This window comes from Brassica napus, chromosome C3, assembly GCF_020379485.1.
Source record: "Brassica napus cultivar Da-Ae chromosome C3, Da-Ae, whole genome shotgun sequence".
NCBI classification, from domain to species: Eukaryota; Viridiplantae; Streptophyta; class Magnoliopsida; order Brassicales; family Brassicaceae; genus Brassica; species Brassica napus.
Genome location: NC_063446.1, coordinates 39613143 through 39635190, shown reverse-complemented (window position 1 = coordinate 39635190; position 22048 = coordinate 39613143). Strand labels below are relative to the sequence as shown.

The 22048-nt window shown below is 35.8% G+C and overlaps 1 protein-coding gene and 2 long non-coding RNA genes across 3 annotated transcripts; all 3 read right to left on the bottom strand.

Moving 5' to 3' along the window:
* Positions 1-1441: 1441 nt before the first annotated feature.
* LOC111213550 lies at positions 1442-3432 on the bottom strand. Its single transcript, XR_002663360.2, has 2 exons — positions 2438-3432; positions 1442-1653 (listed from the first exon to the last, which is right to left on the bottom strand). It is a non-coding gene; the product is annotated as an uncharacterized LOC111213550 (long non-coding RNA).
* Positions 3433-5747: 2315 nt separating this feature from the next.
* On the bottom strand, positions 5748-7612 carry LOC125583564. The gene is made up of 2 exons (XR_007320577.1): positions 6745-7612; positions 5748-5959 (listed from the first exon to the last, which is right to left on the bottom strand). It is a non-coding gene; the product is annotated as an uncharacterized LOC125583564 (long non-coding RNA).
* A 3784-nt stretch (positions 7613-11396) lies between these two features.
* LOC111213551 (SUPPRESSOR OF GAMMA RESPONSE 1-like) lies at positions 11397-12774 on the bottom strand. Its single transcript, XM_048749622.1, has 5 exons — positions 12719-12774; positions 12292-12437; positions 12036-12194; positions 11846-11950; positions 11397-11584 (listed from the first exon to the last, which is right to left on the bottom strand). The coding sequence occupies exons 1-5, from the start codon at positions 12772-12774 to the stop codon at positions 11397-11399; spliced, it is 654 nt and encodes a 217-aa protein (XP_048605579.1).
* Between the last annotated feature and the right edge of the window lie 9274 nt (positions 12775-22048).

The following is a 22048-nucleotide window of genomic DNA, read 5'->3' as shown; positions in this document are numbered from 1 at the left end:
AGGTTTTGGCTAAGGTTAGAAACTACATCTCATTGGGTTGGGTCAGAGTTTAGTTGTCATTGATGTTGTTTTCCTCGTTGCTGGTTTGCCGTTAATAGTCTATATTCGTCTTGGTTTTCAAGATCTGCTTTTTGGTGATCTGACTTCTATGCTCTTTTTCTTACCTCGAGGATGGCTCCACAGTTTGTTGATTTCATTTTGTCTCTTTTTATTTCTTTGTTCTCTCGTCTCGTTGCACCTTTCATCGTTGATCACGTCTCTTGTGGCTCTCCCTTTCGCCATATTTGTTACTCCAGGTTTGGTAGTGTTTTTCTTTGTGTATGTTTTGTGTGCTTGGAAGGTTGTTTATGGTCTCAAGCTTAAGCTTTGGTTTCTCGGTAGTTGGCTTCCATTTTCCCCCCACCCAGGTTATTTATCTTCTTCTCATGCATCACTTGGTGTAGGTGTGCGGAGTTAGTCTTTTGGAGCTTTGGTTTCTTCTATTCAGAGTTTTGTTGTTCTTCGCTGGCATGAGCGCCTTGTATGTGCTTGTTTGGTTTGTGATGTGCTTCTTATCTCTTAGCTGGTGGTTGTGCTTCCGGTGCTTTAGACATGCATCTTTTTATTTCGTGGTGACTTTTTTCTTCCGATGATTATTCTTTCTCTGACCCATTTTTTAAATTTTTTGCACTAGTGCTTGATCGCGATCTTTTGTGTTTCGGGGATAGCTTTGTCTCATATTTTATCTTTTTACCTTTTTTCTGACATGTGCTTGTTCTAAACAAGACATTCAATGGTAAGAAGAGATAGGTTAGTCTTTTTTATTGATCTTTTTTCAGCTCCAAACTTTTAATGAGTTAGTATTACTATGGTATTTTGTTTTTTCTCTCTTACTGCTGAAGTTTATATTTAGATTATGTATTGCACTCTAATTTTTTCTTACTAGTTTGGTCAATTTATATTTTAAATAGTTAAATAAATATATTATTTGTTAATTAAATAATAGAAAATGGTTAAAAATAATAAAATAACAAAATTTATGTTAGTTTTAGTTGTGAATAATTAAATATGTATAATATATTTCTATTATTTTATTTATTTATTTATTTATTCATCTTGAATTTTAATGAACAATAAATTAGATTATCAAACTTCGTTTGTGCGAAAAGGATTAGATAGTTCACGATTAGAAAGTATTTTGCCAAATTGCAATAATCTAAAAGAAGAATGACCTAAAATGTAAAAAAATATACATGGATGACATGTGTCGCAAAACCTCATGCCACTTGTTAGAAGAAGGGAAAAAACCAACTTTACAATAATGTGATCATATATTTTATTAATAGTATACTCACTCATGTTTTACACATTTGTATTTATTTAAAATTCATATTATTATTTATTTTAAATAGATCCAAAAATATGAGACAAACATTTAGACATTTATTGTTAAAACAAATAATATAAAACTTTGGTTGGATATTATTAGATTCATAACACTTAGTGAGAACCCTTACTTACAAGCGCAGTTACAAAATCCTTTTTCTTCCGAACAACTACCAAGAGTTCCATGTTGCTTCTTACACATATCCAAACATTTAGTTGGAATACAATAGCTTCCTTTTATTGGAATTTTATGAGGACAATTCTTTTTCTGTGCATCTGCCATCATTCCTGTTAGATATAAAAAAATCTCAAATTTTAATTGTTAGAAAATATATATAGATTTTATGAAATAGAAAACTTATTCATCAACAAAAAAAGTTTAATAAAATTTTGTTTTAAGCGTTATAAGTAAAAAAAAGAGAAATATATTTTGCCTGTAAATAAAAATATGAGCATATCGTTTGGTCACACATTATTTTTTTATTTTGTGAAAAATATGGTTTTAAGAATTGTGTGCATATTAAAAAACATTATATATAAAAATTTGATCTGTTAAGAACAACTACTGTATGTATTGGAAAAGCATAACATATTACCTATAAAATATATAAATTTAATTTAAAATATCACATAACTTTACATAAGAACTATAGTTCATCTATATTATGAAAAATGTTGGTTAAATCATTTGTATGCGCATGAAAAAATGTTCATAAATAGATAATAAAAATGAAACTATTTAATATTATTTTATCATAGTCGTTCTTCATCATATATAAACACATACATTAAAAATATTATAAATGGAATACATAATAAGTATAAAAAACACTTAAATACTTCAGGGATGATCCTTTCAATTTTAACGCAAAACTTTCTGACCATACTTTATATATTTTCTAGCCTTCTGCAAATTTATGAATTTTACACCAAGAGATAATTTAATGATATGTTTTATATAGTAAACAAAAATTATTATATGGGGGTTTACAATATATTAAAAGTCAAATTTTAGGATAATCAATTTATTATAGAATTACTATATGCAATATATTAAGATGTAAAAACAAACCTTGTGAGAGAATGATGAAGATAATTAAGAACATAAACGAGAGTTGAAGGGATTTCTTCATCTTGGATTATAGAAATAGATTGATATTGAGTTAAAAATTTAGGAAAGAGATCAACTATTATATATTTTTAAAACATAAGAAGTATTCTTACATATATATATACATATTAAAAATCTAAATTAAGAAACTCACATTAATATGTTCCGACTTAAACGAATCTAATATAGAAAAATCCATGTTTTGCTCATATAACATGTGGAAGCTTTAGACTCGTTCATTTTCCTATAAATAAATAAAAAAGTATGTGTCCTATGCGTGGACATAATTTTGATGCTCTCAAAAAGATATTGCTATTTTTATAATTATGAATTTATTTAAAGGAATGTCAATAAAATACTTTTCAAACATTACTATTTAAATATATGGTTTATGAGGTGGATGTCCCACATGTAACATAATTTATAAGATTATATTAAAAATTAGTAAGTATTTAATTAAATTTTTTAGTTCATTCAAGAAAATAAAGTTGTTATATAACATATAAAAATAGAATATAATAAAAAAAATTCCCTTCCATCTCAAACCAAACTTATGATTAATTAACATTATATACTGCATGGATAGTTAAACATCACATTGAATTTTTGTTGTTATATACAGTAGAACCTCTATAAATCAATAGTCGATAAACTAATAATGTCTATAAATTAATAAATTTTTCTGGTTCCAACTTGTTCCGGTTTAAAATTTGACACAAATCGATAAAATTATAAGATAATAAAATTCTATGTAAATATGGTCCCATTAAAATTATAAATTTAAAATTTATTTGTATATATATTTTATGTAAATAAGAATCTATTATTATATTATTTTTTATTTACAATGGAAGTATCTTTATATTCTCTTAACACCTAATATAATTTTGATAAGATTTAGTAATATTATATCTAAAATCAAATTTAAGTTCTATGCAATATATATTATATACACCAAATAATATAATAAAATTAATATAAGTGTCAAATGTAACAAAATAACAATTAATGTCTATATATTAAAATAAAATATTTTTCTTATCTTAGAATAAATATATCTTAAGATATGAAATCTAAATAAAGAAACTCTTGTAAATTAATATCTATATAAATTAATAAAATTTTAAAATTCCAACATTATTAATTTATAGATGTTCTACTGTATCATTGTTTTTATTAAAAATTAACTCTTAGAGTTGTCAATTGTGTTATGCCAAAGAGTTGAATTATATTATTTAACTAGAGGGCTGTCCGTGCTTCGCGCGAAATATTGTTTTATTGTTCTTGAATATGATTTTATGATGATGTGATTATGTGGTCAGTATTTATTTGTGAAGAGCATTATTTGATGTTATATTATATTATGTAGTAGTAGGTAATAAGTTAATATATTATGTGTTTGTCTTTTTAATAATGTATTGTTGTATGTATAATACTACTTGTTAGTGGTGAAGTGAGGTTCTGATGTAAAAAGTATTGAATTTCAATAACTTTGTCTTTAGGCATTTGTTGATTCTAAGATTAACGGCGTCAAAATTGTATTTTAATTTTTTTACATTTTTTAACTTTGTTCTTTTTAAGTGTTTTTAGCACTCTCCCCCCATCTTTTGACCTTGAGCCATCACCATCTATGTATTTCGTTTACCTCTCCGGTGTGAAGTGCTTCTCACCATCACTGGGAAAAGACTCACCTCCGTGCCCTTGTTTTTCCCCACCTTCTTTTTTTTGTGAGATTATCTTGTATTTGTTATAGATCAGACATATTAGTTCTATGTTGTACGGTTGTTTCTTACGGCGTTTTATGTTATTTCGGTCAATATTAGTCATCTTTTTCCTTAGGTTTTGGCTAAGGTTAGAAACTACATCTCATTGGGTTGGGTCAGAGTTTAGTTGTCATTGATGTTGTTTTCCTCGTTGCTGGTTTGCCGTTAATAGTCTATATTCGTCTTGGTTTTCAAGATCTGCTTTTTGGTGATCTGACTTCTATGCTCTTTTTCTTAGCTCGAGGATGGCTCCACAGTTTGTTGATTTCATTTTGTCTCTTTTTATTTCTTTGTTCTCTCGTCTCGTTGCACCTTTCATCGTTGATCACGTCTCTTGTGGCTCTCCCTTTTGCCATATTTGCTACTCCAAGTTTGGTAGTGTTTTTCTTTGTGTATGTTTTGTGTGCTTGGAAGGTTGTTTATGGTCTCAAGCTTAAGCTTTGGTTTCTCGGTAGTTGGCTTCCATTTTCCCCCCACCCAGGTTATTTATCTTCTTCTCATGCATCACTTGGTGTAGGTGTGCGGAGTTAGTCTTTTGGAGCTTTGGTTTCTTCTATTCAGAGTTTTGTTGTTCTTCGCTGGCATGAGCGCCTTGTATGTGCTTGTTTGGTTTGTGATGTGCTTCTTATCTCTTAGCTGGTGGTTGTGCTTCCGGTGCTTTAGACATGCATCTTTTTATTTCGTGGTGACTTTTTTCTTCCGATGATTATTCTTTCTCTGACCCATTTTTTTAATTTTTTGCACTGGTGCTTGATCGCGATCTTTTGTGTTTCGGGGATAGCTTTGTCTCATATTTTATCTTTTTACCTTTTTTCTGACATGTGCTTGTTCTAACCAAGACATTCAATGGTAAGAAGAGATAGGTTAGTCTTTTTTATTGATCTTTTTTCAGTTCCAAACTTTTAATGACTTAGTATTACTATGGTATTTTGTTTTTTCTCTCTTACTGCTGAAGTTTATATTTAGATTATGTATTGCACTCTAATTTTTTCTTACTAGTTTGGTCATTTTATATTTTTAAATAAATATATTATTTGTTAATTAAATAATAGAAAATGGTTAAAAATAATAAAATAACAAAATTTATGTTAGTTTTAGTTGTGAATAATTAAATATGTATAATATATTTCTATTATTTTATTTATTTATTTATTTATTCATCTTGAATTTTAATGAACAATAAATTAGATTATCAAACTTCGTTTGTGCGAAAAGGATTAGATAGTTCACGATTAGAAAGTATTTTGCCAAATTGCAATAATCTAAAAGAAGAAGGACCTAAAATGTAAAAAAATATACATGGATGACATGTGTCGCAAAACCTCATGCCACTTGTTAGAAGAAGGGAAAAAACCAACTTTACAATAATGTGATCATATGTTTTATTAATAGTCTACTCACTCATGTTTTACACATTTGTATTTATTTAACATTCATATTATTATTTATTTTAAATAGATCCAAAAATATGAGACAAACATTTAGACATTTATTGTTAAAACAAATAATATAAAACTTTGGTTGGATATTATTAGATTCATAACACTTAGTGAGAACCCTTACTTACAAGCGCAGTTACAAAATCCTTTTTCTTCCGAACAACTACCAAGAGTTCCATGTTGCTTCTTACACATATCCAAACATTTAGTTGGAATACAATAGCTTCCTTTTATTGGAATTTTATGAGGACAATTCTTTTTCTGTGCATCTGCCATCATTCCTGTTAGATATAAAAAATCTCAAATTTTAATTGTTAGAAAATATATATAGATTTTATGAAATAGAAAACTTATTCATCAACAAAAAAAGTTTAATAAAATTTTGTTTTAAGCGTTATAAGTAAAAAAAAAGAGAAATATATTTTGCCTGTAAATAAAAAATATGAGCATATCGTTTGGTCACACATTATTTTTTTATTTTGTGAAAAATATGGTTTTAAGAATTGTGTGCATATTAATAAACATTACATATAAAAATTTGATCTGTTAAGAACAATTACTGTATGTATGGGAAAAGCATAACATATTACCTATAAAATATATAAATTTAATTTAAAATATCACATAACTTTACATAAGAACTATAGTTCATCTATATTATGAAAAATATTGGTTAAATCATTTGTATGCGCATGAAAAAATGTTCATAAATAGATAATAAAAATGAAACTATTTAATATTATTTTATCATAGTCGTTCTTCATCATATATAAACACATACATTAAAAAAATTATAAATGGAATACATAATAAGTATAAAAAACACTTAAATACTTCAGGGATGATCCTTTCAATTTTAACGCAAAACTTTCTGACCATACTTTATATATTTTCTAGCCTTCTGCAAATTTATGAATTTTACACCAAGAGATAATTTAATGCTATGTTTTATATAGTAAACAAAAATTATTATATGGGGGTTTACAATATATTAAAAGTCAAATTTTAGGATAATCAATTTATTATAGAATTACTATATGCAATATATTAAGATGTAAATACAAACCTTGTGAGAGAATGATGAAGATAATTAAGAACATAAACGAGAGTTGAAGGGATTTCTTCATCTTGGATTATAGAAATGGATTGATATTGAGTTAAAAATTTAGGAAAGAGATCAACTATTATATTTTTTTAAAACATAAGAAGTATTCTTACATATATATATACATATTAAAAATCTAATTTAAGAAACTCACATTAATATGTTCCGACTTAAACGAATCTAATATAGAAAAATCCATGTTTTGCTCATATAACATGTGGAAGCTTTAGACTCGTTCATTTCCCTATAAATAAATAAAAAAGTATGTGTCCTATGCGTGGACATAATTTTGATGCTCTCAAAAAGATATTGCTATTTTTATAATTATGAATTTATTTAAAGGAATGTCAATAAAATACTTTTCAAACATTACTATTTAAATATATGGTTTATGAGGTGGATGTCCCACATGTAACATAATTTATAAGATTATATTAAAAATTAGTAAGTATTTAATTAAATTTTTTAGTTCATTCAAGAAAATAAATTTGTTATATAACATATAGTACTGTAAAATAGAATATAATTAAAAAAATTCCCTTCCATCTCAAACCAAACTTATGATTAATTAACATTATATACTGCATGGATAGTTAAACATCACATTGAATTTTTGTTGTTATATACAGTAGAACCTCTATAAATCAATAGTCGATAAACTAATAATGTCTATAAATTAATAAATTTTGCTGGTTCCAACTTGTGCCGGTTTAAAATTTGACACAAATCGATAAAATTATAAGATAATAAAATTCTATGTAAATATGGTCCCATTAAAATTATAAATTAAAAATTTATATGTATATATATTTTATATAAGTAAGAACCTATTATTATATTATTTTTTATTTACAATGGAAGTATCTTTATATTCTCTTAACACCTAATATAATTTTGATAAAATTTAGTAATATTATATCTAAAATCAAATTTAAGTTCTATGCAATATATATTATATACACCAAATAATATAATAAAATTAATATAAATGTCAAATGTAAAAAAATAACAATTAATGTCTATATATTAAAATAAAATATTTTCTTATCTTAGAATAAATATATCTTAAAATATGAAATCTAAATAAAGAAACTCTTGTAAATTAATATCTCTATAAATTAATAAAATTTTAAAGTTCCAACATTATTAATTTATAGATGTTCTACTGTATCATTGTTTTTATTAAAAATTAACTCTTAGAGTTGTCAATTGTGTTATGCCAAAGAGTTGAATTATATTATTTAACTAGAGGGCTGTCCATGCTTCGCGCGAAATATTGTTTTATTGTTCTTGAATATGATTTTATGATGATGTGATTATGTGGTCAGTATTTATTTGTGAAGAGCATTATTTGATGTTATATTATATTATGTAGTAGTAGGTAATAAGTTAATATATTATGTGTTTGTCTTTTTAATAATGTGTTGTTGTATGTATAATACTACTTGTTAGTGGTGAAGTGAGTTTCTGATGTAAAAAATATTGAATTTCAATAACTTTGTCTTTAGACATTTGTTGATTCTAAGATTAACGGCGTCAAAATTGTATTTTAATTTTTTTACATTTTTTAACATTACTCTTTTTAGGTGTTTTTAGCACTCTCCCCCCTATCTTTTGACCTTGAGCCATCACCATCTATGTATTTCGTTTACCTCTCCGGTGTGAAGTGTTTCTCACCATCACTGGGAAAAGACTCACCTCCGTGCCCTTGTTTTTCCCCACCTTTTTTTTTGTGAGATTATCTTGTATTTGTTATAGATCAGACATATTAGTTATATGTTGTACGGTTGTTTCTTACGGCGTTTTATGTTTTTCCGGTCAATATTAGTCCTCTTTTTCCTTAGGTTTTGGCTAAGGTTAGAAACTACATCTCATTGGGTTGGGTCAGATTTTAGTTGTCATTGATGTTGTTTTCCTCGTTGCTGGTTTGCCGTCAATAGTCTATGCTCGTCTTGGTTTTCAAGATCTGCTTTTTGGTGATCTGACTTCTATGCTCTTTTTCTTAGCTCGAGGATGGCTCCACAGTTCGTTGATTTCATTTTGTCTCTTTTTATTTCTTTGTTCTCTCGTCTCGTTGCACCTTTCATCGTTGATCACGTCTCTTGTGGCTCTCCCTTTCGCCATATTTGCTACTCCAGGTTTGGTAGTGTTTTTCTTTGTGCATGTTTTGTGTGCTTGGAAGGTTGTTTATGGTCTCAAGCTTAAGCTTTGGTTTTTCGGTAGTTGGCTTCCATTTTCCCCCACTCAGGTTGTTTATCTTCTTCTCATGCATCCCTTGGTGTAGGTGTGCGGAGTTAGTCTTTTGGAGCTTTGGTTTCTTCTATTCAGAGTTTTGTTGTTCTTCGCTGGCATGAGAGCCTTGTCTGTGCTTGTTTAGTTTGTGAGGTGCTTCTTATCTCTTAGCTGGTGGTTGTGCTTCCGGTGCTTTAGATATGCATCTTTTTGTTTCGTGGTGACTTTGTTCTTCCGATGATTATTCTTTCACTGGCCTTCTTTTTTTTTTTGCACTGGTGCTTGATCGCGATCTTTTGTGTTCCAGGGATTGCTTTGTCTCATATTTTATCTTTTTACTTTTTTTTCTGACATCTGCTTGTTCTAGCCAAGACATTCTATGGTAAGATGAGATAGATTAGTCCTTTTTGTTAATCTTTTTTCAGCTCCAAACTTTTATTGAGTTAGTATTACTATGATATTTTGCTTTTTCTCTCTTACTATTGAAGTTTATATTTAGATTATGTATTGCATTCTATTTTTTTTCTTATTAGCTTGGTCATTTTATTTTTTAAATAGTTAAATAAATATATAATTTGTAAATTAAATAATAGAAAATGGTAAAAAATAATAAAATAACAAAATTTATGTTAGTTTTAGTTGTGAATAATTAAATATGTAAAATATATTTCTATTATTTTATTTATTTCTTTATTCATCTTGAATTTTAGTGAACAATAAATTAGATTATCAAACTTCGTTAGTGCGAAAAGGATTAGATAGTTCACGATTAGAAAGTATTTGACCAAATTGCAATAATCTAAAAGAAGAATGACCTAAAATGTAAAAAAATATACATGGATGACACGTGTCGGAAAACACCATGCCACTTGTCAGAAGAAGAGAAAAAACCAAGTTTATATATAGATAACGTGTGATTACATTGTTCATATCATGAAATGTAATTTAGTTTAGTCAATGGATTTATAATATTAATAATACTAGACAGACAATATATGTTATTTGTTGTTTACTTAAACGGTGTGGCTTATTATAGTTGCATGTTTGAATATAATAAGTAATAAGATGTGCTTCAAATGAGGAAGACAATTTTTTTATTTGCGTAAAAAGTAGCATAGCTTCATTAGAAACCCATTTCTGCTGTTTTGCTAGTTATATTTTGGCCTACAGTAGTGTTTTAAAAAGAAAACAATAGTCAATAGGTGAGTAAGTGTAGGGTCGATGGTGTGGTGAGTTGAAATTTCGTAGAAATGATAACTCGCCTCTTCATTGCGTGAAAGTTGATTAGCTCGTCGTAAGTGCTTAGTCATTTAGTGGGCTAACTTGGCCTTACCTTTGCCGATTGTTTCCATTGGCGTGCCAATGCTGGTAACTTTGGTGTCATGTGACCATGGCCAGCTTCACACACCGGCTGCGTTGGCGTTGTGTTGTTACAGATTTTACAAATCAATTTCATGAAAAACAAAACCCCGAATTGTTTAGCTATGCGGGATTGAGACGTGTTGTTGTTAGACGATCCCCTCACTACTCTTTTATTTCTCTAGCAATGTTTTTGTATTTAATAAGCTACTCTGGTTTGTAAATAAATGTGTATGTATTTGTGGGCATGTGTAATCATTTTGTTAATGAGTTGATGATGGCAGACCTATAATGATTTAAATGACGAGGTACTTGTGAAAGACTAGTGATTCACTATGATACCTTGGCATTCAACATCACCTCGTTAAATCTAGCTGCTCTGAAACAAACTTATGAACGGTAAATATTGAGGCCTCATCACTCATGAAAAAGTACTAAAACTTGAGGCAGAAAAGCCAAAACAATATAAAAATTGGTGCATAACAATGAATGAATAGCTCATTCGGCTAGCAATCATTAGCTCTACAAACTTGTACTTACTGAAACGTCAAACATAACCAACCTGAAAGAAAATGTGTGAATACTCTTCCTATTAAGACTTTCCCATCGAGCTTAATGTGCATATTCAAGTAACAGAAATACATTTTTACTCAACTCAGGACTCAAAATTAGTCAAAGCTAAAAACATTTCATTACTTAAACCTGTTACAAATTGATACATAAGCAAGTTGTGTTTCCGTTCAGCAATCTAGTTGTACCACAATAAGTGCTGCATCTCAACATTACAACACCAGGAGCAAACTTCACAATGTGAACTCCTTAAATCCTCGTTCAGGAAAAAGTAAAAGGCTAGTTTCAGTATAAGAAAGTGGGAAGATTAGATTACAATTCATAAAGCATCTTCTGGAAATGAAACAACACTCTTCAATGTAAGCAATATGTGAAGTAGAATAGCAGATAATGGGTCATTTGTTCAGAGCAGAGAAAAATTGAAGGTTATGAAAGCATCTTATGTTTTCACCTCATTGGTGGGCTGTTGCAGGTGAAGAACCTGTAGTCCGGCTGATCGACTTGCAAACGCTCAGGCCATTTATCTGCAGCTTGATCTCTGTTTTGGTTTCACACAAATACTTTGAGTTAGAAGATGCGAGTCCAAAAGCAGGCAACAGTAGCTTTTTGGATAGTTCCGCCTCACTACAACCCACAGAACCTGCTTGAACAATCATGCATACATATTATCTTGTTAACATCAAAAGCATCGGTCACTACTTACCTTGAGGAGGTGATGTTGAGAGAGAGAGTGAAAAGTTCGAAAACAGGCATCAAATTTTGTAGTGTTGGACCAACATGTATACCAACAAATCAAAAGACCACCGTTTCAAGTCCATCCATGTATATATTCCATAGATAACAACCTCAAGCTCCGAGAAAAGGTTCGGATGAAACATACCATGACAGTGACTAAACGTACCATCCAGAACGACCAGTTTAGTTCTTCCTGTTTTATGCCAGCACACATCCCCAAAATCTTGTAGCTCTATGGAAAAGTGGGACACAGTTCCATCGTGCTTAACGCCTAGAAAATTTTAAAATTTGATTAAGATAAACTTAGCAGAACTCGTACGATCACTAAAATGGTAAGTTCTTAGGATGTGTGTAACAGATTCCATCATCTTGATTGACAGTTGGGATGAACTCAATAATGAAAGGGTGGGAGAAAAAACCCAACAATACAGATTTTGCTAGCAAATGGCAGATGATCTCCGGATCAGAGGGATCAAATTTCACACCTCCAGGCAAGCCTGGCCAGTCATAACTTCCTGGAAAATTTACAAAACTCGTGTTGGCAAATACATTATACATAGATATGTAATATAAAGAGAATAGACATGAAAAGAAACTGAAGAAAGAGGAAACCGTACGTAACTGTTGTCAATGACGTATGACAGTTGGGACAGTGTCTTGTAGGATTGCTGTTCCAGACCACTTGGTGAGGATCATTCTGACCCGATGCAATCTTTATTTTGGTTGCAATGCGGTTACTATCAACCAGCCATGATCGTCTGCATGAAAAAAAAAGACAGTAATTCATAGCCACAACTATGGAGAAATATGTTACCGAAACTCGAGGTTCTAATGAAAGAGCTGAACATTATTATCCATGCAGTAATTTCCAATATAGACATAAAAACAAAACTAAATGAGAAACATATAGTTCTCTGGAACAAAGAGGATATGAAGTATGATCAGTCACCCCACCGTAACAAACCATGAATATCTATTTGGAGAAAATGGAAAGACCTAGTTTTGAGATGGAATTATTTGAACAGATTAAAGACTAAACCTTTTAGGTCTCTTAGGGTCAACGACCCAAAGCTCAGCGAATTTATCAGAAGCCATGGCTTTCTTAGCCTCTATTGATTCCAAATTCGAAGACCCATCAACGGAGAGGTTGTGCCCGTGTCTAGTCTAAGTCTCAGTTCTCGTGAGTCAGATCCGGATTCGAGTTTCTCAATGTCCATGTATGAGCAGAAGAAGTCATCATCGGATCCAAGCTCGTTGAACCCTCTGAATGTTTCAGGTCTAGATCTTCAGGTAAACAGAACTGAACCTCTGAATATGCTCGCCGGTAGTATAGACCACCTAACGGCGAGAAAGATTAGCTAGAGGTGGGCATTGAACAGTTAGAGCTGATAATTTGCAGAGATTGTACTTTTAGATTTCGTAGATATGGGGGTGTTCCTTGCTGCAAGCATGTAAACTTATTAAACATCTTCCACCGGTTACACATGAAGAGGCTGAGTTAGATTTAATTGGGCGAGTGGGGTGAAACATGTTAATGCTCGGATTAAAGGAACAAATAAATGAAAACCAAAGACGTTATAGGAAGTTCATAGGAGCCGGCTTCATCGGGTTAACAACGACGAAATATTATCTATGCTGAGTGCTGAAATCCATGAAAGATTGGGCCTAAACAAAAATAACATAATATAAACCCAAATAAAATAACCGAAAATGTTTGTTTTGTTGAATTATTTGTAGGTGACACATGGCCCAGAATATAAAGATATGAGAGATGAGATGGCCTATTGTAAAGAGTTTCTCTTCAACTTTGTTAGTATAGATTTATTATATATTTGGTTTTTATATTCAATATTTTAGTTTTTGGATTTAATTTATAAAATTATTTTGATAAATTATAAATATTTGGATATAGAAAAACATAAATCATATAAACTTGTGGATTTTCAAGGCCCCACAATTTCACGCATACCTTTATGGCCGATTTTTCTCTCTAGAAGTAATAGTGCTAGCGGAATATGGGTCCCGGTATTTGGCAAGAAAAACATGTTTTCTTTACTCTTTGTAACCACTTTGGTGTACTTTATTGTACTTTTGTTTCGAAAAGTCAAGATAAGATCTAGGGTTCTTCAGATCCGTTTTGGAAAAAGCATTCAATTTCGGAGTTCTGGTGGTTGTTTCGTCTTTAAGTCGTCTGGTTGGTTGGTTGCAAGTAACTATAAGATATATGTTGCTATGGATAGAGCTTTAATGGCTCTTTCTTTGGATTAAGAAGATGAGCCTTTTGAGATGCCGCATCTTCCGGGCTTCTGTTCGTACGAAAAGAATCTGCTAAGCATTGTGGGGAGAGTTCTTAACCCTGAATGTCAAAAAATGTCTTCTCTTATCTGGAGGATGCCTGGAAAATGGCAAAAGGAAGGAAAATGTCGTGGTGTGGCTCTCTCGCAAGAGCGTTTTCAATTTTTCTTCGACTTTGAGCATGATTTGGTGGAGGTTCTGGAGAAAGGGGTTCATACCTTCAATGAATGGGTCATTTTGATTGAAAGGTGGGTTGAAGAACCCCCAGATGACTATCTGCAGCTTTGGGTGCGAATAAGCAAGATACCAACGAGCTACTACACAGAGGAAGCCATTATGGCTCTGGGTGAACTTGTGGGTGAAGTTAAAGAGATGGTTTTTGATCCCTCGAAACCTCAGACTCAATCGTTTATCAGGCTACAAGTCAGGTTCAATGTAGCTAAGCCTCTTAGAATGGCAAAGGTGGTGACTACTAAAGGAGGCAGGTCGTGGTCAATTCACTTTGATTATGAAAGAATTCAGAAGCGCTGCTTTACTTGTCAGAGATTAAATCACGAGCAAAAAATTTGTCCTCTCATGGTAAGGAAGAGACAAGATGAGGCTATGGCGCATCGTCAAGTGGTTGCTAAAGAGCTGGAGAAAAAGAAGTCGGTTCTTAATGAAAGTGATCCTCTCTATGGTGTGCTCAGGGAAGATCAGGTGGGGATTAATTCTCTTATTGGTAGGCCTAAGATCGCGAAGGAAGTGATGGATGAAATGAGACAGTACTTGCTTTTGGCTTCAGAAGAAGACAAGGTCATAAGGGAAGACAGAGTTAGAAAGTTTGTAGCTGAAGTGGAACAAGATCCTATGTTGCAGAGGATGGTCCTTAGACTGGAAGCACCTCTTATCATCTCGTATGACGTGAACAAAGGGAAGGGGATCGTTTTCAACTATGAAGAGAACGTTAAGCGGCTCAGAAGTAGCGCTGGAGTTCCTGCATCTGAAAAACTGATGGCTGCGGCCATTGGCGCGGGAACGGCGATGAGGTTAGGACCGAAGCCAATGGCCCTTACCGAGAGTGAAGATGCTAATTTTGGCTTTAATGCTAGGGCACTTTCTTCTGGTTCAACGGTGTTTAGCACGGGTTTCTCGGAACCATGTGCTTCTTCCAGGACCAAGAAGAAGGTTGACCAAAGAAGATGCCCTCCAAAATCCAAAAGGAAACTGAGAACTATTGGGGAGCCTTTCATTGAAGCAGCAGCTTCTACAAGCAAGGAGGCTGGTAAACTAATCGTAGGAGGAGTGAAGAGAAAGGTAGAGATTCAAGAAGGGGAACTTCTAATCTCGGCGAGGTCCAAATCCCTAAAGGTAGTCCCAAGTGAGGGACTGTCCAATCTTTAATGAGCATACTGAGTTGGAACTGTCGGGGCTTGGGGCGTACTCAAGATCTGACTGTTCAATTTCTTCCGGAGTTCAGGCGACTTTACTTTCCGGAGATAATGTTCTTAATGGAGACAAAAAATTGTAGAGATGTTTTGGTTGATTTGCAGGAGTGGTTGGGTTATGATAGAGGTTTCACGGTGAATCCTAGAGGTTTGAGTGGTGGCTTGGCTCTATTTTAGAAAAGCACCATCAAATTGGATATTAAGTATGCGGATAAAAATCTGATCGATATGCAGGTTAAGTTTGGGGAATTTAGTTTTTTTCTTTCGTGTATATATGGTAAGCCTGCTCGTGAAGGGAAAAGTATTATTTGGGAGAGGCTGAGCAGGATTGGAGTTGGTAGGAAAGAGCAATGGTGTTTGGTTGGTGATTTCAATGAAATTCTGAATAATAATGAGAAATTGGGTGGGCCTGCTAGAGCTGAAGAGTCTTTTCAGCCTTTCGGAGATATGCTCTCAGTGTGTGGCATGGAGGAATTGGAGTCTTCTGGAGACAGGTTCACTTGGTCGGGGCAGAGATGGAAAAAATGGATCCAATGCTGTTTGGATAGAGCGTTTGGGAACAAGGAATGGCTGCGACTGTTTCCTGGATCCAATAAGAAATTCCCAGACAAGCGGAGTTCTGATCACAGGTCGGTCCTGTTGAATCTCCAGTCCTATCAAGTAGCTTTCAAGGGTCAGTTCAGGTTCGATAAAAAGTTTCTTTTTCAACCCGTGGTTAAAAAGAAAATCTTTGAGACTTGGAGTGCAGGAAGTGCTGGTGCTGAGAACCGGAATATGTCTAAAAGATTAAGAGACTGCAGAGGTGTTCTGAGTCGTTGGAAGAAATCGAGGGTATTTAATGCAAGAGACAGGATCCACTTACTTGAACACCGTCTGGAATGGTTTGAGTCAAGGAACTACCCTTGCTTCCATGCTATCAGGGTGATCAAGAAAGAATTATACAAGACCTATAGAGAGGAGGAAATTTTCTGGCAGCAGAGAAGTCGAGAACGGTGGCTACGTCATGGTGATAGGAATTCTAAATTCTTCCACGACTCAGTGAAATCTGATCGCTCAAGGAAACTCTTAAGAAAGAATAAGGATATCAATGGGATTGAGCAATGGTCGGAGGCAGCAAAAGCTCAAGTGGTTGTGGATTACTTCTCGGTTTTGTTCAAATCTTTGAACTCATCAAGTTTCCAGCTGATATTTCAAGACATGGTCCCTCGTGTCACGGCTGCTATGAATGAAAGATTGGTGGCTGATGTTACTCGTGAAGAAATCAGGGATGCAGTGTTCAGTATAAAAGCTTCTAGTGTGCCTGGACCTGATGGCATGACTCGGCTGTTCTTTCACCAATACTGGGACATTGTGGGTCCGCAAGTAACATCAGAAGTTCAGAAGTTCTTCAACACTGGGGTAATGCCAGATGATTGGAACTTTACCCACATTTGTTTACTGCCTAAAGTTCCGGATCCTGAGTTGATGAGTGACTTACGACCAATCAGCCTGTGCTCGGTCCTCTATAAGAATATCTCGAAGATAATGGTGCGCAGACTGCAACCTTTGCTGCCTGATATTATTTCGGTCAATCAGTCGGCTTTTGTAGCCGAGAGACTTGTGGGAACCGAAATTCGCACTGTCGATTTTCGTTTAAATAAGGAAACTAGGAAAACCCTAATTTCCCAGAGGTCCCGGATATCTGCTAATACCACACGCCAAGCAATCAGAACACAAGAATAACAACGATAAAGTATAAGAAATCGAAAAGAGAGCAAAGTAGATCTTATTCCGAATTCGCGTTTGGGCGTTACAACAAGGTAAGAGCCTGGGCTACGAGAGCTATCGGCGAGATTCCTAGTTCTAAAACCCTAAGACGGCAATAACCTAGTTGAGTCGCAGCTCGAATAACAAAAACGGAAATATGCCTAATTGCTCTAAGTGCTAAGTTTGCTCTGAGAAAATTCCTCTCCATGCTTCTCGCCTAGGACTCCTTATATACTGGCTCCTAGGTCGGTTTGCGCTTTTCCTCTTCTGCCCTTAAGCCGTCATAGCGTAAAAATGGAGATATTTCATTTTTTCCGATCTTCCTAATTATCTTCAAAATTTCGTATTTATCCGCGGAAACTTGACATTTATCTTTTCTTGCGAACCAAGCGTAAACCGTCATGCGGCTTACGGGCTGTTGGTTAAGAAATCGTAAGCTGGGCCTCGATTCATGTCTTAGATCCCTTTGGGCCGTCTTCTGACTCGAAGCGTTTATTACGGCTTCTTTCGATAAATTTTGATCGATGACTTAGAATGGCGGGAAACAAGAAATGGGTTCGCTACGGTCTTCGGAAGATAGTATCGAAGGGTAGACGAGAATGCATGGACTAATTGTCGTTTCGATGTTTCAGAAGAGCTCGGTCGCTACGTAGCGATCGAGCGGAACGGACGCTTGGTCGCTACGTAGCGACCGAGCTTAGGATCGAGTTCGGTCGCTATGTAGCGACCGAGCGGACGAATGCTCAGTCGCTACGTAGCGACCGAGATTCGGCTCGATCTCGGTCGTTACGTAGCGACCGAGCGTAACGAATGTTTGGCCACTGTGTAGCGACCTTTTTCGAGCTCTTGTCTGATGTCTCGTGTTTCCTCCGCAAAGATTTTTTGTAAGGAAGAATCTATTTCGAAAAAATATTTGTCGAAGAAACTTTCTCGTTTTCTTCTTCGAACGTTTTGAATGTAAACTTCGTCGTACCCGTTTTTGACCCAAACAGTTAGCCCCCAAGCTCGTTAGAGTCGAGACTCTAGCGCGCGGTTTGACGATTTTGGAAAAGTTAGGCGTATTGAACGAAGTTTACTTCAACCTCCGCGGAAGAGAATTCTTGAGAAAGTATATATTAAAAAATATAAAATTCTGAGCTCATACTTCTATAAGTAGTGAGCTCTCGTCATTCATTTCCTTCACACCTTTCCTTCTTCAAACCTCCAAAACCTCTCTAGCTCCAAATCTTTTGCCTTCAACATGTCTTCTTCCCATGGTGACAAGAGAAGTTCCGATGTTGAGATGGGCGAGGCCACCTCTCCAGCTCTGATTCCGACTTCTCCGGTCGAAGCGCCGGCTTGCGTTGCCGACCATCTCTCCTTTCGAGAGAGACTAGTTAGTCGCCAAGCCGAGAAGGAACAGGTTCGAGCCGGCGCCGAGTTCCCATCCTCTTCTGCACTAGCCATTGCTCCGGGTCATGGGACCGAGGTCTTAACTCCGCGAGATGTGGGAACTCTCGCAGGCTTGGTCATTCTGGATGCTTCGGCTTTACCTGCTGGATCGTCCACGACTCCGATTCTTGTCGAGTATAAGGAGAGGGCTGCCGACTCTATGCCTCCTCCTCCGGCCAGGAAAGAGATCGTTTTAGCGCTGCGCGCTCCAAGTGTTGTTCCGGTTGCTCAGCCTAAGGGCCGGAAGAGGAAGTTTACCAAGGGCGGTGACGGGGAATCTTCGCAGCATGGACACTCGAGCATAGCGTCGGGGCTTCGCGGAAAGGTTTGTCGCTCACTTACTTTCTTGATTGTTACATATTTTCTCTAAAAGACAAAGAATCCCTAATTTTCTTCTCGCTTCGCAGTTCATGTTGTTGATCGACGGGATGATCAGCGAGTGCGGTTCTGAGACCAGTCGTCTTGCCGGGGAGTTGTTGGAGCTGCAGGGTAGATGGTCTGAAACCGAGGCCATGCTGACGGCTGTCAAGGATTCTCACTCCATGAAACTGTCGAAACTCGAGGCCAAATCTTCGGAGGTGCGTCGTCTTCAGCGTCAGATCGAGGGCGAAGCAGGATTAGCAAGCCGCGGGATTCGAGAGGCCAAGGACGCTCTTCGTTCTGAGTTTCAGGCTCGCTTGGCGAAGATCTCCGCCCTTCTGGGATCCCTCGAATGCATCCGGAACAGGGATTTAGCCTTGGCGACGATTGAGGGCGGGATGTAGAGCTGGGAATTTGGGTCATTACCCGCGGGTCCCGCCCCGTTTGACCCGCCGCGGGGCGGGTGCGGGTCGATCGATTTACAAATTTCAGCATGCGGGTGCGGGTGCGGGTGCGGGTTGAGTCGATTTTTAGCGGGGCGGGTGCGGGTCAACCAAATTTGAGTCGCGGGTACCCGCCGATCCGCAAAATAAAAAAAAATACTATTTTTTTCTAATTTTTTTTAAATAAATAAAAATAAAAATAAAAATATATAAAAAATATATAAATTAATGAAAATTATATAATTTAAATTATAAATGTATAATTTTTATTATAAAAAGTAATTAATTGATAATAAAAATAATTATTTATTAAATTTAATATTATCTGCGGGCCCCGCGGGTTACCCACAATCTTAGCGGGGCGGATGCAGGTTTACGATTTTTCTTTCGCGGGTTATGCGGGTCGAAATTTTGAGTTTAAAAAATAGAGTCGATCCGCGGGTTGGCGGGTCATGCGGGGCGGGTTGACCCGCGAACCCAGCCCTAGCGGGATGGCCGTGGTTCAGTCGTTCCTGAGTGGGACTCCTCCGACTTTAGAGGCCAAAGAGGCCCGACTGTCTGGCTGCAAGGGAGATTTTGCAGTCGTGGATGGAGATTTCGATCTTATCCTAGCTGACCTGAAATCCGCGTGCTTTCTTCCGACGTGTTCAGAAGGCCCAGAGGGGAAAGATCTTGTGCTCGGAGAAGGCGGAGGTGATGCGGCTCCAGGTTTGGAAGAAGCGACGGGTGAAGAGGGAGCGTGAGCTCTGAGGATGACTTTGGTTAGATCTCTTGCGGGAGATTTTTTTTAATGTTTGATGTTTCGGCCTTAAATGACCACATTTCGTGTTTCGGGACTGGCCGTATGTGGCTTTGAATCTATGCCGCTCTGCGGCTTTCTTTTTATGACAAGATGGTCGAGTTGTATTTTTCATAAGCTTACGTATGGCGTGGAAGAAGGGTGATGAGTTGTCGTCTCATATCCTTCTTCGATGTGAAATGTTTTGTTCGAGATCTGTTTCGAGAATTTTTCTGCGAGATATCGACTTCGCGGGATATCTGAAGATGTCGAATATAAACATAGAGGCATGGTTTTGGGATCTCGTATCTTTTGGATATCATGCCTTGAGATGTTAGAGACCAGTGCGCTGGGTTTAGGGCAAGACCTAGGTTTACTTTTGGTTTTAAGATTTTATACGGTGACAAGCCGGCTATCGATTTATCTGTCGCGATTTTAACCTGATTCGTACCGATATAAAGTCCGCGATAGGTTCTCGGCTTATATGCCTTGTAAGATATGAATCGAGCATCTCTCCGGAGACAATTTTTAAGCCAACCGGAAGTGCTGGACCAAAATTCCGGGTTTCTTTTATAGCGCTATTATCCTTGTGTCGGATGTACGAGAGTCATCTTCGTGAGATGGCTATGTCTGTTTAGGACGTTCAAGAGTTCGATGTGATCAGCACCGGACTTGGCGGCAGATGCCGTCGTTTAGAGTTTTTGCGCAAGATATGTGTTAAAATGTTCATCATTTTTTTACGGAGTGTCCGTTTTCGTCGTTCGGAAGAAGTAACCCTCGAGGCATCGCTAGCGACGTCTCGCGATGCCAAAGGCTGCTTCTCCCTAACGGCTGATTTATTTCCGAATATCGAAAATATTTTACGGATAAAAAATAATTTGCTTGGTTAAGATATGTCAGAAACATCGAAGGCGTGGTCGATGTTTTCGAGTTTGAGAGTATACGAGTATACGTATCCACTTCCCCCCTTTTTAATGAGGGGGGACAGCTGAATTTGCTTTTCGACAAACTGCCTACGTACTCCTTATGGAGATCAAGTCGTCTCGTAGTTCGGTCGTTGTGAGTTGGTTTGTTTAGTGATAGTATTTTTTGAGATGCATCGCGTTCCAGGTCCTTGGAATTTTTATGCCTTGCATGTTGGCTATTTCGTAGGAGCCCGGTCGAATGAATTTTTCGATTTTATAGGGTCCTTCCCAGTTTGCTCCGAGCTTTCCCGCGTTTCGTTCAGCGGTGTTTTGGAAGACTTTGCGAAGGACCAGATCTCCTTGATTAAATCTGCGAATCCGTATGTTGGAATTGTAGTACTTTGCGGCTTTGTGTTGGTAATTTTGGATTCGGATGAGCGCTCGATCTCGGCGCTCGTTAATGAGATCGAAATCATCGAGGAGCATTGCGTTGTTGAGCTCCTCTCGTTCGAGAAGTAATCTTCTTCGAACACCGGAGAACTCTACTTCTGCGGGAAAGATGCATTCCGTTCCGTACAGCAGAGCGAAAGGGGGTTCTCCTGTTGCTCGCCTCGGGGTGGTACGGTGGGACCAGAGGACTCCCTCGAGTTCATCGGCCCACCGGCCTTTTTTGGCCTCTAAGCGTTTCTTCAGTCCGTCGAGAATTGTTTTATTAATCGTTTCAGCTTGTCCGTTACACTGCGGATACCTGGGCGTCGACTTGTTAAGTCGTATCTTCCATTTTTCGCAGAACGCTTCGAACCGGGTGGAGATAAACTGAGATTCGTTATCGGTTACGATTTTGTAAGGAACTCCATGCCTACAGATGATGTTTCTCCATACGAAACTTTCGACTTGGACATCTTTTATACTCGCGTACGAATCTGCCACTACCCATTTTGAAAAGAAATCGGTGAGGACTAAAAGGAAACGCTTTTGCTTTGA

Excerpts from the sequence above, each read along its gene's own strand:
- LOC111213551 (XM_048749622.1), bottom strand. The coding sequence starts at position 12,774 with ATGGCTTCTGATAAATTCGCTGAGCTTTGGGTCGTTGACCCTAAGAGA. Across the intron at positions 12,195-12,291 it reads ATTGACAACAGTTACGTACG|GAAGTTATGACTGGCCAGGC; the intron begins GTTTCCTCTTTC and ends TAAATTTTCCAG. Across the intron at positions 11,951-12,035 it reads CAATCAAGATGATGGAATCT|GCGTTAAGCACGATGGAACT; the intron begins GTTACACACATC and ends AAAATTTTCTAG.